The sequence below is a fragment of the Erithacus rubecula genome (genome assembly GCF_903797595.1).
Source record: "Erithacus rubecula genome assembly, contig: scaffold_623_arrow_ctg1, whole genome shotgun sequence".
In the NCBI taxonomy this organism is placed as follows: Eukaryota; Metazoa; Chordata; class Aves; order Passeriformes; family Muscicapidae; genus Erithacus; species Erithacus rubecula.
This window is the reverse complement of record NW_027635716.1, coordinates 41,531-55,982: the sequence shown is the minus strand read 5'-3', so window position 1 is coordinate 55,982 and position 14,452 is coordinate 41,531. Positions and strand designations below refer to the sequence as shown.

The following is a 14,452-nucleotide window of genomic DNA, read 5'->3' as shown; positions in this document are numbered from 1 at the left end:
GGGGGGGAATTGGGGCGGGGGGGGCGCGTCCTCCTCGTCCCCGTAAGCGCTTCGGGGGCTCCGCGGGGAGCCGGCGACAAGTGCTAAAATCCCGAGTGGCCCCGGCCCTTCCTGTGTCCCCCTAAGTGCTGCGGAGCCCCCCCGGCGCCCCCCGGGGTAAGTGCTGCGGCCGCGGGGGCTTCTCCCCCTCCCGGAGCCCCCGCGCCGCGCTCGGGGCCGGGAGGGACCCGCAGGAGCCCCGGGAAACGCGGGGGGTTCGTTCTCACGTGAAACAAACACCAACAACGACAACAGAAAAAAAATTAAAGGAAGAAAAAAAAAAAACCAAAACAAAACAAGAAAAAAAAACCCAAACCCCTCCGAGGGCAGCGGGAGGCGAATGTGCGGCGTAAGCGGAATTTCAGCCCCAGCCGGAGCCTCCCAACAATTCTGGTGTCGCCTCCGGGTGACCCCCGGGCGGCCGGACCGCCCTCACCCCCGGCCGAGCCCCGGGGCCGGTGCCAGGGCTGCAGCACAGCCCGGCCGGAGCCTCCGGCCCCGCTCGCCCGGGGGTCTCCGGGGGTCCCCGGGGCTCTCCGGGCTGCAGCGGCCCCTCCGGAGCCGGCCCGGGCTACGAGGGGAGGGAGCGGGGCGAGCGCCGGCCGGGAGGGTGATTAATAAATAAATAAATTAAAAGAAGGGAGGCGCTTCCCTCCCGGTGCCGGGGGTCCCGCGGCCGGACCTCGCTGCGGCCACGGGGACGGGGCCACCCCCCCGCGGTGACACCAGGAGCGCGGGGGGGCGCGGGGTGCGCTCGCTCTTCCTCCTCCTCCTCCTCCTCCTCCTCCTCCTGCTCTCCCCGCGGAGCCGCCACCCGGGGCCGTGTCCCCGCGGTGTCCCCGTGTCGCCACCGCGGCCTGGGGGTCCCGGCCCCCCCCGTTCCCTTCTCCGTCCGCTCGCTTTTATTGCACAATGCGCGTGGGATCGCGGGCTCGCCGCTCCGTGGGATTCTCCTCCTCTCTCTCTCCTCCACCATCCAAACCGATTTCAACGCTTGGCCTTTGTCACTTTTCGCTTCCCGCCCCGCCCCGAACCAACAACAACAACAAAAAAATTTAAAATTAAAAAAAAAAAGCGGAAAAAATGAGGAGTCCGCAGCGGCGGCGGCGCGGGGGGCGGGGGGGGGGGGTCGCTCGGAGGGGCGCCCCCGGCGCTGTTTTTTTTTGGGGGGGGGGAGGGAAGGAGGCAGGGAGGGAGGCAGGCGGGGAGGCGGGGCGGCTCTAGGAGCACCCGCAGCGATCCACCACCATGCCGGGGATCTTGCCGTAGATGATCTGCTGCTTGTCGTTGAAGTAGAGCATGTTGATGGGGGACATCTTGGTGGGCGTGCAGCAGGGCCCGGCCGAGCCGCGCGGGTTCGCCTGCTGCACCAGGTGCGTGTGCGGGTACTTCTGCATGAACATGTACTCGCACTGGCCCGAGCAGTAGTTGGCCTTGTAGCGCTTGGGGGCGATGATCCAGTCCCAGCCGAACGCCTCGAAGTCCACGGTGAGCGGGTACCGGCAGCAGCGCGACTCCGTCGAGTGCTCGTCGCAGTCCAGCCCCAGGTTCCGCCGAGAGCGCTTGTTGTTCTCCAGGACCCGCAGCTCCATGAAGGGGTGCTGGGGACAGGGGACAGTGTGAGGGGACAGTGTGAGGGACACGGGACAGCGTGGGGGACACGGGACAGCATGAGGGACACGGGACAGTGTGAGGGAACAGTGTGAGGGACACGGGACAGTGTGGGGGGACACGGGACAGTGCGGGGGACACGGGACAGCATGAGGGACACGGGACAGTGTGAGGGAACAGTGTGAGGGACACGGGACAGCGTGGGGGACACGGGACAGTGCGGGGGACACGGGACAGCATGAGGGACACGGGACAGTGTGAGGGAACAGTGTGAGGGACACGGGACAGCGTGGGGGACACGGGACAGTGCGGGGGACACGGGACAATGTGAGGGGGACACGGGACAGTGTGGGGGACACGGGACAGCGTGAGGGACACGGGACAATGTGAGGGACAGGGGACAGTGTGAGGGGACAGTGTGAGGGACACAGGACAATGTGAGGGACACGGGACAGTGTGAGGGGACAGCGGTGAAGGGACACAGGACAGTGTGAGGGGACAGCAGTGAGGAACATGGGGACAATGTGAGGGACACGGGACAGCGTGAGGGACACGGGACAGCGTGGGGGGACAGGGGACAATGTGAGGGACACGGGACAGTGTGAGGGGACACAGGACAGTGCGGGAGACACGGGACAGTGTGAGGGACATGGGACAATGTGAGGGGACAGGGGACAGTGTGAGGGGACAGTGTGAGGGACACGGGACAGCGTGGGGGACACGGGACAGCGTGGGGGACAGGGGACAATGTGAGGGACACGGGACAGTGTGAGGGGACACAGGACAGTGCGGGAGACACGGGACAGTGTGAGGGACATGGGACAATGTGAGGGGACAGGGGACAGTGTGAGGGGACAGTGTGAGGGACACGGGACAGTGTGAGGGGACAGCGATGAAGTGATATGGGGACAGAGATGAGGGGACATGGGGACAGCCATGAGGGGACAGCAGTGAGGGACTCGGGGGACAAGGGTGAGGGGACACAGGACAGCGATGAGGGGACATGGGGACACTGGTGAGACACCACCCCCACTGTGCACTGCTCCTCCCAGCCCGGCTGTGCTGTGACAGGGATGAGGTGCCAGGGGGTGGTGGCATCCCCTGGAGGTGTCCCCAGCCCTACCCAGGTGTCCCCAGCCCCACGGAGCTGTCACTGTCCCCAACACCTGCAACCCCCCGGGCAAGTCACCAGGCCCAGAGAGCTGCCACCCCTCTGTGGGAGTGACACTGTCCCCATGGAACTGTCACTGTCTCCTCGACCTCTGACTGTCACCACAGAGCTGCCACCACCCCACAGAGCTGTCACTGTCTCCCGGACCTGTGACCACCCCCCTAAACTGCCACCAACCCCACAGAGCAGTCACTGTCCCCCAGACCTGTCACCTGCCCCCCAGAGCCACCCCACCACCCACCCCAAGCCCTCCTGATTCCCCCGGGGACCCCCTTGGCGACACCACGATCCCCCTAGGGACACCCCGATGTCCTGGGGACACCCCAAGCCCCCCTTGGGGACACCCTGAGCCCCCCCTAGGGACACCCCGATGTCCTGGGGACACCCTGAGCCTCCTGGGGACACCCTGAGCCCCCCCTAGGGACACCCCGATCCCCCGGGGACCCCCCCGAGCTCCCCTTGGGGACACCCCTGTCCCCTCTAGCGACCCCCCCGAGCCCCCCGCCCCCCCCGGGCGCTGCCACCCACCAGCCCCTCGGCTCCGGGTCCCAGCGAGGTGACCGCCAGGTCGTTGCCGTTGGGGTCGAAGGCGTTGATCTCGATGCCCCAGTTGTTGTGCGGCTGCTTGAACCAGTTCTGCAGGACGTGCTTGAAGTCGATGCTCTGCCAGTGCCCGGAGCGCGAGTTGAGCTCGATTTTGAGCGAGCGGATGCGGATGTGGCGGCTGCCCTCGTCCGTGACGGGCTTGAGGCGCAGGATCTGCAGGTACACGGTGGAGGTGTGCTGCACCGGCCGCAGGTACACCCAGAGCTGCGCCTTCACCACCTTGGTGAACATGATCTTGGGGCTGAAGTTGAAGAAGCAGCAGTGCGGGTTGCCCTCGATCTGCACCACCGGGTCCGCTGCGGGGGGAGGAGGAGGAGGAGGGGTCAGGGGGGGCTTTGGGACTCGTGTTGGGACCCCCGAGCTGCACTCTGGGCACCCCAATCCCACACCGGGACCCCTGAGCTGCACTCTGGGCACCCCAATGTCACACCGGGACCCCCGAGCTGCACTCTGGGCACCCCAATCTCACACCGGGACCCCCGAGCCGCACTCTGGGCACCCCAATGTCACACCGGGACCCCCGAGCTGCACTCTGGGCACCCCAATCTCACACCGGGACCCCCGAGCCGCACTCTGGGCACTCCAATCTCACACCGGGACCCCCGAGCCGCACTCTGAACCCCCGAGCTGCACTCTGGGCACTCCAATCTCACACCGGGACCCCCAAGCCGCACTCTGAACCCCCGAGCTGCACTCTGGGCACCCCAATGTCACACCGGGACCCCCGAGCTGCACTCTGGGCACCCCAATCTCCCACCGGGACCCCCGAGCCGCACTCTGAACCCCCGAGCTGCACTCTGGGCACCCCAATCTCACACCGAGACCCCCGAGCTGCACTCTGGGCACCCCAATGTCACACCGGGACCCCCGAGCCGCACTCTGAACCCCCGAGCTGCACTCTGGGATAACCCAGTCCCATTCCAGGGCCCTGGAGCCCTGTGACGAAACCCTAGACCCTCTTTGGGATTGCCCAGATTCTCTCCGGGACACCCCAATCCCACTCTGGGACCCCAAAGCCACACTCCGGGACCCAAGATCCTCTCTGAGACCCCCGAGTCTCACTCTGGGATCCCCTCCGAGCCCCGCGATGGGACCCCAGACCTCTTTGGGACACCCCAGTCCCACTTTTGGAGCCCCTCACCGCACTCTGAACCCACGAGCCCCATGACAGGACCCCCGAGCCTCACTCCGTGATCCGAGACCCTCTCCGGGACCCCCAGTCCCCACTCTGGTGCCCCTCACTCCTCTCCGTGACTCCCCCCAGCCCTTGGGACCCCCGAGCCGCAATCCGAGCCCCCCCAGCCCCATCGCGGGACCCCCGAGGGCGCGGGGTCGGGGCAGCCCCTCCTGGCTCGTTAGGAGGTGAAGGTCGGGTCAGAGGCCGCCCCGGGGGTCGCCCCCGAGGAGGTCCCCGCTCGCCCCCTGACCCGCGGCCCCGGGGGGCTCAGAGCGGCCCGGGGAGGGGGTCCCGGGGCTGTGTGGGGCGGGGGGCTCCGGGCCCGCAGCACCTGCTGGGGCCGCCCTTCCTCCCACACCCCCCCGGCTGCTTGGGGGGCACCCTCACAGCTCATGGGGGGCTCCCGCAGCCCCCCAAACCCCAGAGGTGACAAAACCCAGCGCCGGGGCGGTGACACCCCCGAGCATCCCCCCGGCTCCGGGGGTCCCCTCCCGGCCCGGCCCCACATCTGTGTCGAATTGAGCTGGGAATTTGCCGCCCCCCCCCAGGCGCAGCCCCCCGCCCCCTGCCCGCACCGGTCAGGTTTAATAGCGCCCAGCTGCAGCGCGGGGCCATTTGCTGCGCCGCGGCCTCGCCGGCCCCGCGGGGGTCACGACACCGGGAATGTCGCCTCCCCTCCGCAGCCCATCCCCGCCGCTCGCAAATGGGGCTGGGGGCTCTGGGAACCCCCCCCCTCGGCACCTCGGGAGGGGGGCTTTGTCACCAGGGCTGAGATGACACCGGGGGGCTGCGGTGCCCGGTGGGCGCTGGGGGGGGGATTTGGGGGTCTCCAGTCCTGGGGAGCGGCGCCACTGGGGACAGCGCTGTCCCTCCGCCACCCCCGGGGGACACCGGCGGTGAGGGGGGGTCCTGCGGGGGGGCCGTGCCCCGCTGGCCGCGGTGCCAGGATGCTCGTCCCGTCGCTGTGGCAACGGGGGATAAAGGTTACCGGGACACCGGGCCCAGCTGGGCCTGTGCCGGGCGGGGGGCGGCCCCCGGACCCCCCCCCCCGCTCTTTGTTCCCGCATTCGGGGCCCCCGAGCGCGGCCCCCCCCCCCCCCGCTCCGGCCCCCCCCTCGAGGTGCTCGGCGCTGTCCCCGTGTCCCCAGTCCTTGTGTCCCCAATCGTGTCCCCGTGTCCCGCTGACCTTGAGCGGCGCCCCCCGGCCCCCTCCAGCCCCCCCCCCCCCGGCCCCCCCCGGGCCTCATTAAGCTCCCCACCCCCCGCGGGTCGCGGGGGTCACGGGTAGCCCCTCGATGGGTTTAGGAGCCAATTAACCTTCCCGGGCTCCTCCCGCAGTCCAACCCCCCCTCGGCAGGGTGGGGGGCTCGGGGGGGGGCTGGGGGTGGTGGCCAGCGGGGGCGGGGGGCGCCGGGGGGAACCCGAGAGCTTTATGGCTCCGCTGCGCCCATAAAGCCCCTTCCCCTCCTTCTGTTCAGGAACCATAAAAACCCCACAATTGCCCGGGGGGGGGGGGGGGGGCGAGCGGAGAGGGGGAAAAAAAAATCAAAATAATAACGGAGCGGAGCCCCCCTCTTCCCCTCCCGGGGAGCATCCGGCCGGGGGTCCGGGCCCGCGGGACCCCCGGCGCGGGGGGAGGGGCTCTGCCCTTTATTTTGGGGGCCCCCGAGCTGCGAAAGGGGCGGGGAGGGGGGGCCCGAGGCCCGGGGAGGAAAACCCCAGCGTGTCGTCAATTTTATGGGTAATAAAATTTCAAAGCCGCCCGAGTGCATTTAATGCCTGGGAAGGAAATTCGGGGAGGGGGCGGCAGCGGCTCACACCTCCCTCCCTTCCGCTCGCCCTTCGCCCCCGGCCCCTCGCCCCCCCGGGGGTCCCGCGCCGGGAGCAGGTGGAGAAATCCCGGGGGAAACTGAGGCAGGGGAGGGGCGGGGCCGAGCCAAGTCCCCGTGTCCCCTCCCCGCTGTCCCCGCGGGGACCCCCGGCTGCGCTGGCCTGTCCCCAGCACGGCCTGCTGTCACCCTGCTGTCACCCTGCTGTCACCCTGCTGTGGCCTTGCCGTCACCCTGATGGCACCTCAGCGTCACCCTGCTGTCACCCTGTTTGTCACGCTGTTTGTCACCCTGCTGTCACACTGTTTGTCACCCTGTTGTCACCCTGCCACACGCCCTGGGGACCGCGAGGTCACCGTGCCACCTGCCCTGTGTCCCCAGTGCCACTGCTGAGCGGTGCCAGTGCCTGCTGACAGTCCCAGTCCCCAGTCCCAGTCCCCAGTCCCAGCACGCACGGTCCCTGCTGCCAATTCCCAGTCCCAGTTCCCAGTTTCAGTCCCCAGTTTCAGTTCCCACTCCCAGTGTCCTCTCAGCTCCCAGTTCCCAGTCCCAGACCCCAATCTCAGTTTCCAGTTCCTAATCCCAGTCTCCATTGCCAGGTCCCAGTGCTGGTGCTGGGCCGGTGCTACTGCCAGTCCCAGTTCCACGTTCCAGTACCACGTCCCAGTCCCAGCACTCAGAATCAGCTCCCAGTTCCAGCTCCCAGTCCCAGCTCCCAGCTCTCAGTCCGCAGTCCTAGCTCCCAGTCCTCAATCCCAGTCCCAGCACCATGTTCCAGTCCCAGTCCTCAATCCCAGTCCCAGTCCCCAGTCCCAGCACCATGTTCCAGTCCCAGTTCCAGCTCCCAGTCCTCAATCCCAGTCCCCAGCCCCAGCACCATGTTCCAGTCCCAGTCCCAGTCCCAGTCCCAGCTCCCTGTCCTCGGTGTCAGACCCGGTCCCCAAACCCAGCACTCAGTGCCAGCTGCTGCTGCCCAGTCCCAGTATCCCAGTGCCAGCTCCCAGTAACAGCTCCCAGCGCTCAGCACCAGCTCCCAGTCCCGGTCCTGCGTCCCCAGTGCCAGCTCCTGGTCCCCAGTACCGGGCCCCTCTCCCAGTCCCCAGCGGCCAGTCCCAGTTCCCGGTGCGCTGTCCTGTCCCCTTGTCCTCCTGTCCCTCTGTCCTTCTCTCCCTCTCTCCCTCTGTCCTTCTGTCCCCTTGTCCCTCTCTCTCCCTGTCCCCTTGTCCTCCTGTCCCTCTGTCCTCCTGTCCCTCTGTCCCCCGTCCCCGCGCACCCCGAGCGTCCCCGCGGGACCCGCACGGACCGGGGGGAACAAGAAAGGCCCGAGGGGGGTTCAGAGACCCCCGGGGGGGGACTCGGGGAGCACCGAGGGGGGCTCGGCAGAGGACGGGGCGCCCCGCAGGGACACCGGTGACGAGCGGGGGACCGAGAGAGGACCCGAGGCGGGGTGGGGGGCTGGGATTGGGGTGGGGGGGGGAGTCCTCCGGCGAAGTTTGCAGCGGAACAAAGGGCGGCACTGACTTTCCTGGGCCATGCTGATGACGGTCTCGGTGGTGGCGTGGTACTCGTCCTCCTCCAGGTACTCGTCGTGCTGCAGCGAGTCCCCCTGGAAGTCGTGGAGGTCCAGGAGCTGCTGGAGCGGGGGGGCCTTGGGCAGCAGCTGCTTCACCACCTCCCGGGTGATGTTGGGCGCTTCCTTCAGCCGCAGCTTGCTCAGGATCTGCGACTTGATGCTCTCCAGCCGCAGCTCTTTGCTCTGCCGCCGCCACAGGCACACGGGGCAGGCGGGCTCGGAGGCGGGGGGCTGCTCCACCGACCCCCCCCCCCGCCACCGCGGCCACCAGCGAGCCCAGCAGCCACCACAGCGGGGCCATGCCGGGGGGGGACAGCAAAAAATACATCGGGAGGACGAGGGGGTAAAAAAAAAAATAAAAGAAAAAAAAAAGAAAAAAAAAAAGAAACAAGAGGGAGGAGGAAAAAAAAAATAATAAAAAAAATAAATAAAATAAGCAAACCCTTCCCCACCGGGCCGCCCCCCCGCCCCGCTTCCACCGCAGCGCGCAAGGGGGGGGAAGGCGGTAACGGCGGCGGGGGCGGGGAAGCGGGGACCCCGGGGGGGGCCGAAGGGGGGGGGGGGATGAAAAAAAGCGGCGGTAGCGGCGGCCCCGGGGTTTTATACCCCAAGAGAAGTGTGTCGTCAGCGGCCTTGATTGGCTGCGGGCGCACAAAAGAGGTTCTGGCAGGGGCTTGGCACCAGCCGCCGCCGGCCCCCCGAGCCCCGGTGCCGGCCCCGCCGCCGCCCGGTGCGCTGGGCACCCCCTGCCCGCCCCTCGGCTCGGGGGGGCGCGGGGGGCGGCCCCGGCGCCCGGCAAGTGCGGCGGGATGGATGCGCGTCCCGGCAAGTGCGGCCGCCCCCCGGGACCCCCCCCTCGCCCCCGGTGCCGGGCCCGCAGAACCGGCGACCCGCGGGTTCCGCCAGAACGGACCGGCACCGGCGGGTCCCGGTTTGGGGGGGGCCCGGCCGGGAGTTAGGGGGCTCGGAGACCCCCCCGAAGGGGTTAAACTCGGGGAGGGGGTGACGCTGCCCAGGCTGGAGCATCCTGGAGCCGGGAGCGCTGCGGGAGCATCGCTCAGGAGGGACCGACACCGGCGGGTCCCGGTTCGGGGGTGCCCGGCCGGGAGTTTGGGGGCTCGGAGACCCCCGGGAGGGCTGAAAGTCGGGGAGGAGGGAACTGCCCGCTCTGGGAGAATCCTGGCACCGGGAAGCGCTGCGGGAGCACCGGGAGGTTCCAGAATGGACCGGCACCGGCGAATCCCGGCCCGGGGGAGCCCGGCCGGGAGTTTGGGGGGCTCGGAGACCCCCGGGAGGGCTGAAAGTCGGGGAAGGGGTGAGGCTGCCCAGTTTGGAGCATCCTGGCGCTGCAGGAGGGACAGGGACATCCCAGCACGGCTGAGGGAAGCCCGGCCGCGGCTCGGGGGGCACGGGGACCCCCGGGGGTCACGGGGGTGCTGCCCCAAAGCGGGGGCGCTCTGAGGGGGCACAGGGGGAGCCCACCCACCTACCCCAGGCAACGGGCAGCGCTTCCAGCAGGAGCCAGTGGAGTAACGAAGGGCCCTGAGATCATCGCGGGGACCCCCCGAGTGACCGGAGACCCCCCCCCCACCTTTTCCCGCCCCATCAGAACCATGGGGAGGGCAAAACACCGGAGGGGTTCGGGGGGGGGGCACGGCCCTGGGGGGGTCCCGGTGGGTTTTGGGGAGGGGGGAGCGGCCCCGTTGCCCCCCGGTGCCGGGGGGGGCGGTGCCGGTACCGCAGCGCTCGGGCAGCGCTCCCCCGCGCGGCGAGGGGCGGAACTGCAGCGGGGGCGCTTTGGGGACCCGCGACCCGGGACACGGGACACGCGACACGCGACACGGGACACGAGGCACGGGACACGGGACACGGGACCCCCCCCACCGCCACCGAGCGTCCCCCGCCACCCCGGTGTCACCCGTGTCACCATCCCGGGGAGCGGCGCTCACGGGATTTGGGGGGAAGGGGGGGTTCGCGTCCCGCTTTGTCCCCGCCCCGCCGGTGTCGCGACAGCCCCCGGTGTCCCCGCTCTCCGGGGTGCCCCGGCCGCGCGGGGCCGCGGCAGCGAGCGGGTTAAGCGCGGCGGTGACGCGGCCCCGTCCCCGCCCCCGGGCCGCCCGCAGGAGCTGTCAGCGGCCCCGGTAACGGCAGCGCGGGCGGGGGGCGGCCCGAGGGTCCCCTGGGCGTCCCCGGGGGTGTCCCCAGAGTGTCCCCAGGGGTGGGGACTCGCTCTGGGGGGTGTCCCCGGCGCGGCGGTGGCGGGGGGGGGGGAAGTTTGGGGCCGTTCCGGGCCCGTTCCGGGGGGGCCGCATCGCCCCGCGCCTTCCGGGGGGACAGCGGGGACCCCCCCGCCCCGAGCGCTTCCTGTCCCCGCGGGACAGAGCCACCCCCCCGCGGGGACACCCTGGGGACAGCCCCGTGTCCCCGCAGCCGCAGCGCCGTGGCAGTTTCCCCGCGACTTTGTGTCCCCGTGTCCCCCCCGTGCCCATATTCGCATCGCCACCACTCCGTGTCCCCACGTCCCCCGTGTCCCCACACCCCCGTGTCTCCCTGTCCCCGTGTCCCCTTGTGCCCAAATCCACATCCCCACAGCCCCGTGTCCCCAAACCCGCGTGTCACGTGTCCCTACAGCCCTGTGTCCCTGTCCCCATGTCCTGACATCCCCCTGTCCCCAAATCCCCACATGGCCACGTCCCAATGTCCCCTGTCCTCACACCCCCATGTCCCCACGTCATCCGTCTCCACACTTATGTCCCCATGTCCCCGTGTCACTCTGTCCCTGTCTCCCCATCCCAATGCCCGTGTCCCCATGTCCATGTCCCCATTCCCATTGTCCCCGTGTCCCCAAATCCCAGTGTCCCCGTGTCCCCAAATCCTCCCATCCCACCCTCCCTCTCCACGTTTGGGACAATTTTCGGAGCGCGTCCCTGACCCGCAGGTGTCCCCGCAGGTGTCCCCGCTGTCCCCGCAGGTGTCCCCGCAGGTGTCCCCGCTGCCCCTCGGTCCGTGCCCGCTGTCGCGGCCATGGCGGGGCTGCTGCCCGCGCTGGTGGCGGTGTCGCAGAAGGCGGCGGAGGTGGCGCGGCTGTGCCGGGCGGAGGAGCCGCTGTTCCGGCTGCTGGTGGCCGAGAAAACGGGACCCGACAGGAACGTGCGGTTCCTGCGGGACTTCAAGACGCTGGCGGATGTCCTGATCCAGGAGGTCATCAAGCACGACCTGGGGACACAGGTGGGGACAGCCCGGGGGGTGGCCGAGGGGAGGGTTGGCACCGCCCGGGCCTCTCCTGAGTCCCGCGGTGTCCCCACGGTGTCCCCGCAGTTCCCAGAGCTTCGGGGACACATCCATGGGGAGGAGAACAACGAGTTCAGGGACGCGGAGGGTGAGTGGCGACAGCGGGGACAGCGGGGACAGTGAGGGGACAGTGAGGGGACAGCGGGGACAGAGTGGGGACAGTGAGGGGACAGAGTGGGGACAGAGTGGGGACAGCAGGGACAGAGTGGGGACAGAGTCGTGACAGGGTGGGGACAGTGGGGTGGGAACATCTGTGGGGGACGTGGGGTCAAGACTGAGGAGGTGGTCCCAATGTCCCATGTCCCCAGATGCCAGTGTCACCTGTCCCCATGTCCCCATGTCCCAAGGTTCCCACACCGGGGTCTGTGGGGCTGAGTCGGGGGTCCCTGTGCCATTCCCTGGCTGATTTGGGTCCCTGCAGGTGGCACGGTGACAGTGCGGGTCTGTGCCACCCCCAGTGTCCCTGTGCCATTCCCTGGCTGATTTGGGTCCCCGCAGGTGGCACGGTGACAGTGCGGGTCTGTGCCACCCCCAGTGTCCCTGTGCCATTCCCTGGCTGATTTGGGTCCCCGCAGGTGGCACGGTGACAGTGCGGGTCTGTGCCACCCCCGGTGTCCCTGTGCCATTCCCTGGCTGATTTGGGTCCCCGCAGGTGGCACGGTGACAGTGCGGGTCTGTGCCACCCCCGGTGTCCCTGTGCCCTGTCTGTGGCTGATTTGGGTCCCCGCAGGTGGCACGGTGACAGTGCGGGTCTGTGCCACCCCGGGGGACACGGCGGCGCTGCTGCTGGCCGTGCTGGGCCCCGAGCAGACGAGGGCGGCCGAGCTGCTGGCAGAGACCGTGCACAGGGAGGTGACACTTGGGGACACGGAGCTGGCCGGCATCGACCCCGGAGTGTCCCCGGGGGACGTGGGAATCTGGATTGACCCCATTGGTGAGGGGGTGGGGCTGTGGGGTGGGATGGGGTGGGGTGGGAAGAACAGAGATGGGAGCAGGGCCTGGGGCTGTGGGGTGGGGCGGGGGCCAGGGCCGGGCTGGGACCCCGCAGACCCCCTGGCAAACCCCCCAGACTCCACCAACGAGTTCATCGGGGGGCGCGAGGACGTGGCCGCCGTCGATGGCGTCGCCCCCGGGGGGCTGCGCTCTGCCCTGGTGCTCGTGGGCGCCTTCGACCGCTGCACCGGGACCCCCGTGCTGGGGGTCATCAACGAGCCCTTCTTCCAGAGGGACCCCCAGACCCGCAGGTACCCCCAGAGCCCGGGGTCCCTGGCATCCTGAGCCCCCACGGGATCCCTGACACCCCTGAACCTGTACTGGGGGTCCCTGTCACGCCTGACCTTTCACCTCGGGGTCCCTGTCCCCCCATACCCCACACCCAGGGGGTCCCAGGGCCCCCCACCTCGGTTTCCCCCCCTCCATACCCCCCATACCCTTCATCTCAGGGTCTCTGTGCCCCCGACCCCTCACCCAGGGTCCCAGGCCCCTCACACCCCCATATCCCCTACCCCGGGGTCCCTGCCACCCCTGACCTTTCACCCCGGGGTCCCCATTCTGCCATACCCCTCATCCCAGGGGTCTCTGTCCCCCCGACCCCTCACTCAGGGTCCTACCCCCCATATCCCCCACCCACGGGGTCCCTGTTTCCCCATACCCCCCATATCCCCCACCCACGGGGTCCCTATTCCCCCCCGACCCCTCACCCCAGGGTCTTTATCACCTCTGACCCCTCACCCCGGGGTCCCACCCCCCCTCATGTCCCCCCGCTGACCCCTCCCCTCCCCACAGGTGGCAGGGTCGCTACCACTGGGGGGTGGCACACGGTGACACCCGGCTGTGCTCGCTGTCCCCCCCCGCCCCCCGGCCGCACCCCCGAGTGGTGCTGAGCCGGGCCGAGGGGGCGGCGGTGCGGGGGGCTCTGGCCTCTCTGGGCGGGGGTCCCCCGCTCTTCGCCGCCGGGGCGGGCTACAAACTGCTCTGCGTGGCGCTGGGGCTGGCGGACGCCTTCGTGCTGTCGCAGGCCACCACCTTCTTCTGGGACTCGTGCGCCCCCCACGCCATCCTGCGGGCCCTGGGGGGGGGGCGTGGTGGCGCTGGAGGGGGCGCTGCGGGCCCCGGGGGCGCCCCCCGAGCTGGTTTATCACCGGCCGCAGCCGGGGCGAGCGGGGCCCGAGCGCTGGGCCAACAGCGGGGGGCTCGTGGCTTTCGTGCACCCCCAGCACCTGCGGGCCGTGCTGGCCGCGCTGGGCGAGCTGGGCGAGCTGGGCGAGCAGCCCGGCTTGTGACGGGGGGGGGGGGGACACTGGGGTGGGGGATTTGGGGGGCTGGGACCCCAGGGTGGAGGGATTTGAGGTGCTGGGACCCCGCAGTGTGGGGTGCGAGGGGGCTGGGGGACCCCCAGGGTGGGTATGGGGGGGACTGGGACCCCGGGGTGAAGTGTAGGGGGGCAGGGACCTTGGGTTGGGGAGGCTGAGGAACACTGCGGTGGGGGATTTGGGGGGCTGTGACCCCGAGTTAGGGGGTCAGGAGGGGCTGGGACCCCGGAGTGTAGCGGGGCAGGGACTCGGGTTGGGGGGGCTGGGACCCCGGGGGTGGGTTATTATAACTGGGGGACACTGGGCTGGGCGATTTGGGGGGCTGTGACCCCGGTTAGGGGGTCAGGAGGGGCTGGGACCCCGGGGGGAGGGGTCCAGGGGGTTTGGGACCCCAGGGTGAGGGGTGGGGAGGGGTCCCGAGGACCTTGGGGTGCAGGACCAGGGTGGCAGGGACCAAGGACAGGGGGACAGCAGGGACCCTTGGGGGCGGGGTGGGGGTGACAGGGACCCCCGGGAGTGGGGTGGGGGTGACAGGGACCCTCGAGAGTGGGGTGGGGGTGACAGGGACCCCCGAGAGTGGGGTGGGGGTAACAGGGACCCCTGAGTGCGGGATCAGGGGTGACAGGGACCCCCGAGTGCGGGGTGGGGGTGACAGGGACCCCGGTGCGGGTCGCGGTTGGAGCTCAGAGTCCCGGGTGCCCTGCGTGGGACCCTCGCTGTCCCCGATGTCCCCTCGCTGTCCCCGGTGTCCCCACCGTGTCCCCTCGCTGTCCCCGGTGTCCCCCCGTGTCCCCCCCCCAATAAAGGCTCCCTCTCGGCCGTCCGTGTCCCGCCGGGCCGGGG

At 69.8% G+C, this 14,452-nt stretch overlaps 2 protein-coding genes across 2 annotated transcripts; one reads left to right on the top strand and one right to left on the bottom strand.

Moving 5' to 3' along the window:
• Positions 1-770: 770 nt before the first annotated feature.
• Positions 771-8,307, bottom strand: GDF11 (growth differentiation factor 11; the record flags this gene model as incomplete). The annotated part of the gene is given in 4 exon segments (XM_079332912.1): positions 771-1,640; positions 3,350-3,723; positions 7,955-8,240; positions 8,242-8,307. Coding segments are annotated over 4 exon segments (1,107 nt in total). The 3' UTR covers positions 771-1,259.
• A 1,783-nt stretch (positions 8,308-10,090) lies between these two features.
• On the top strand, positions 10,091-13,586 carry INPP1 (inositol polyphosphate-1-phosphatase). Its single transcript, XM_079332920.1, is given in 7 exon segments — positions 10,091-10,147; positions 10,945-11,234; positions 11,325-11,385; positions 12,028-12,231; positions 12,367-12,541; positions 13,083-13,368; positions 13,370-13,586. Coding segments are annotated over 6 exon segments (1,140 nt in total). The 5' UTR covers positions 10,091-10,147; positions 10,945-11,030; the 3' UTR covers positions 13,580-13,586.
• Positions 13,587-14,452: the final 866 nt, after the last annotated feature.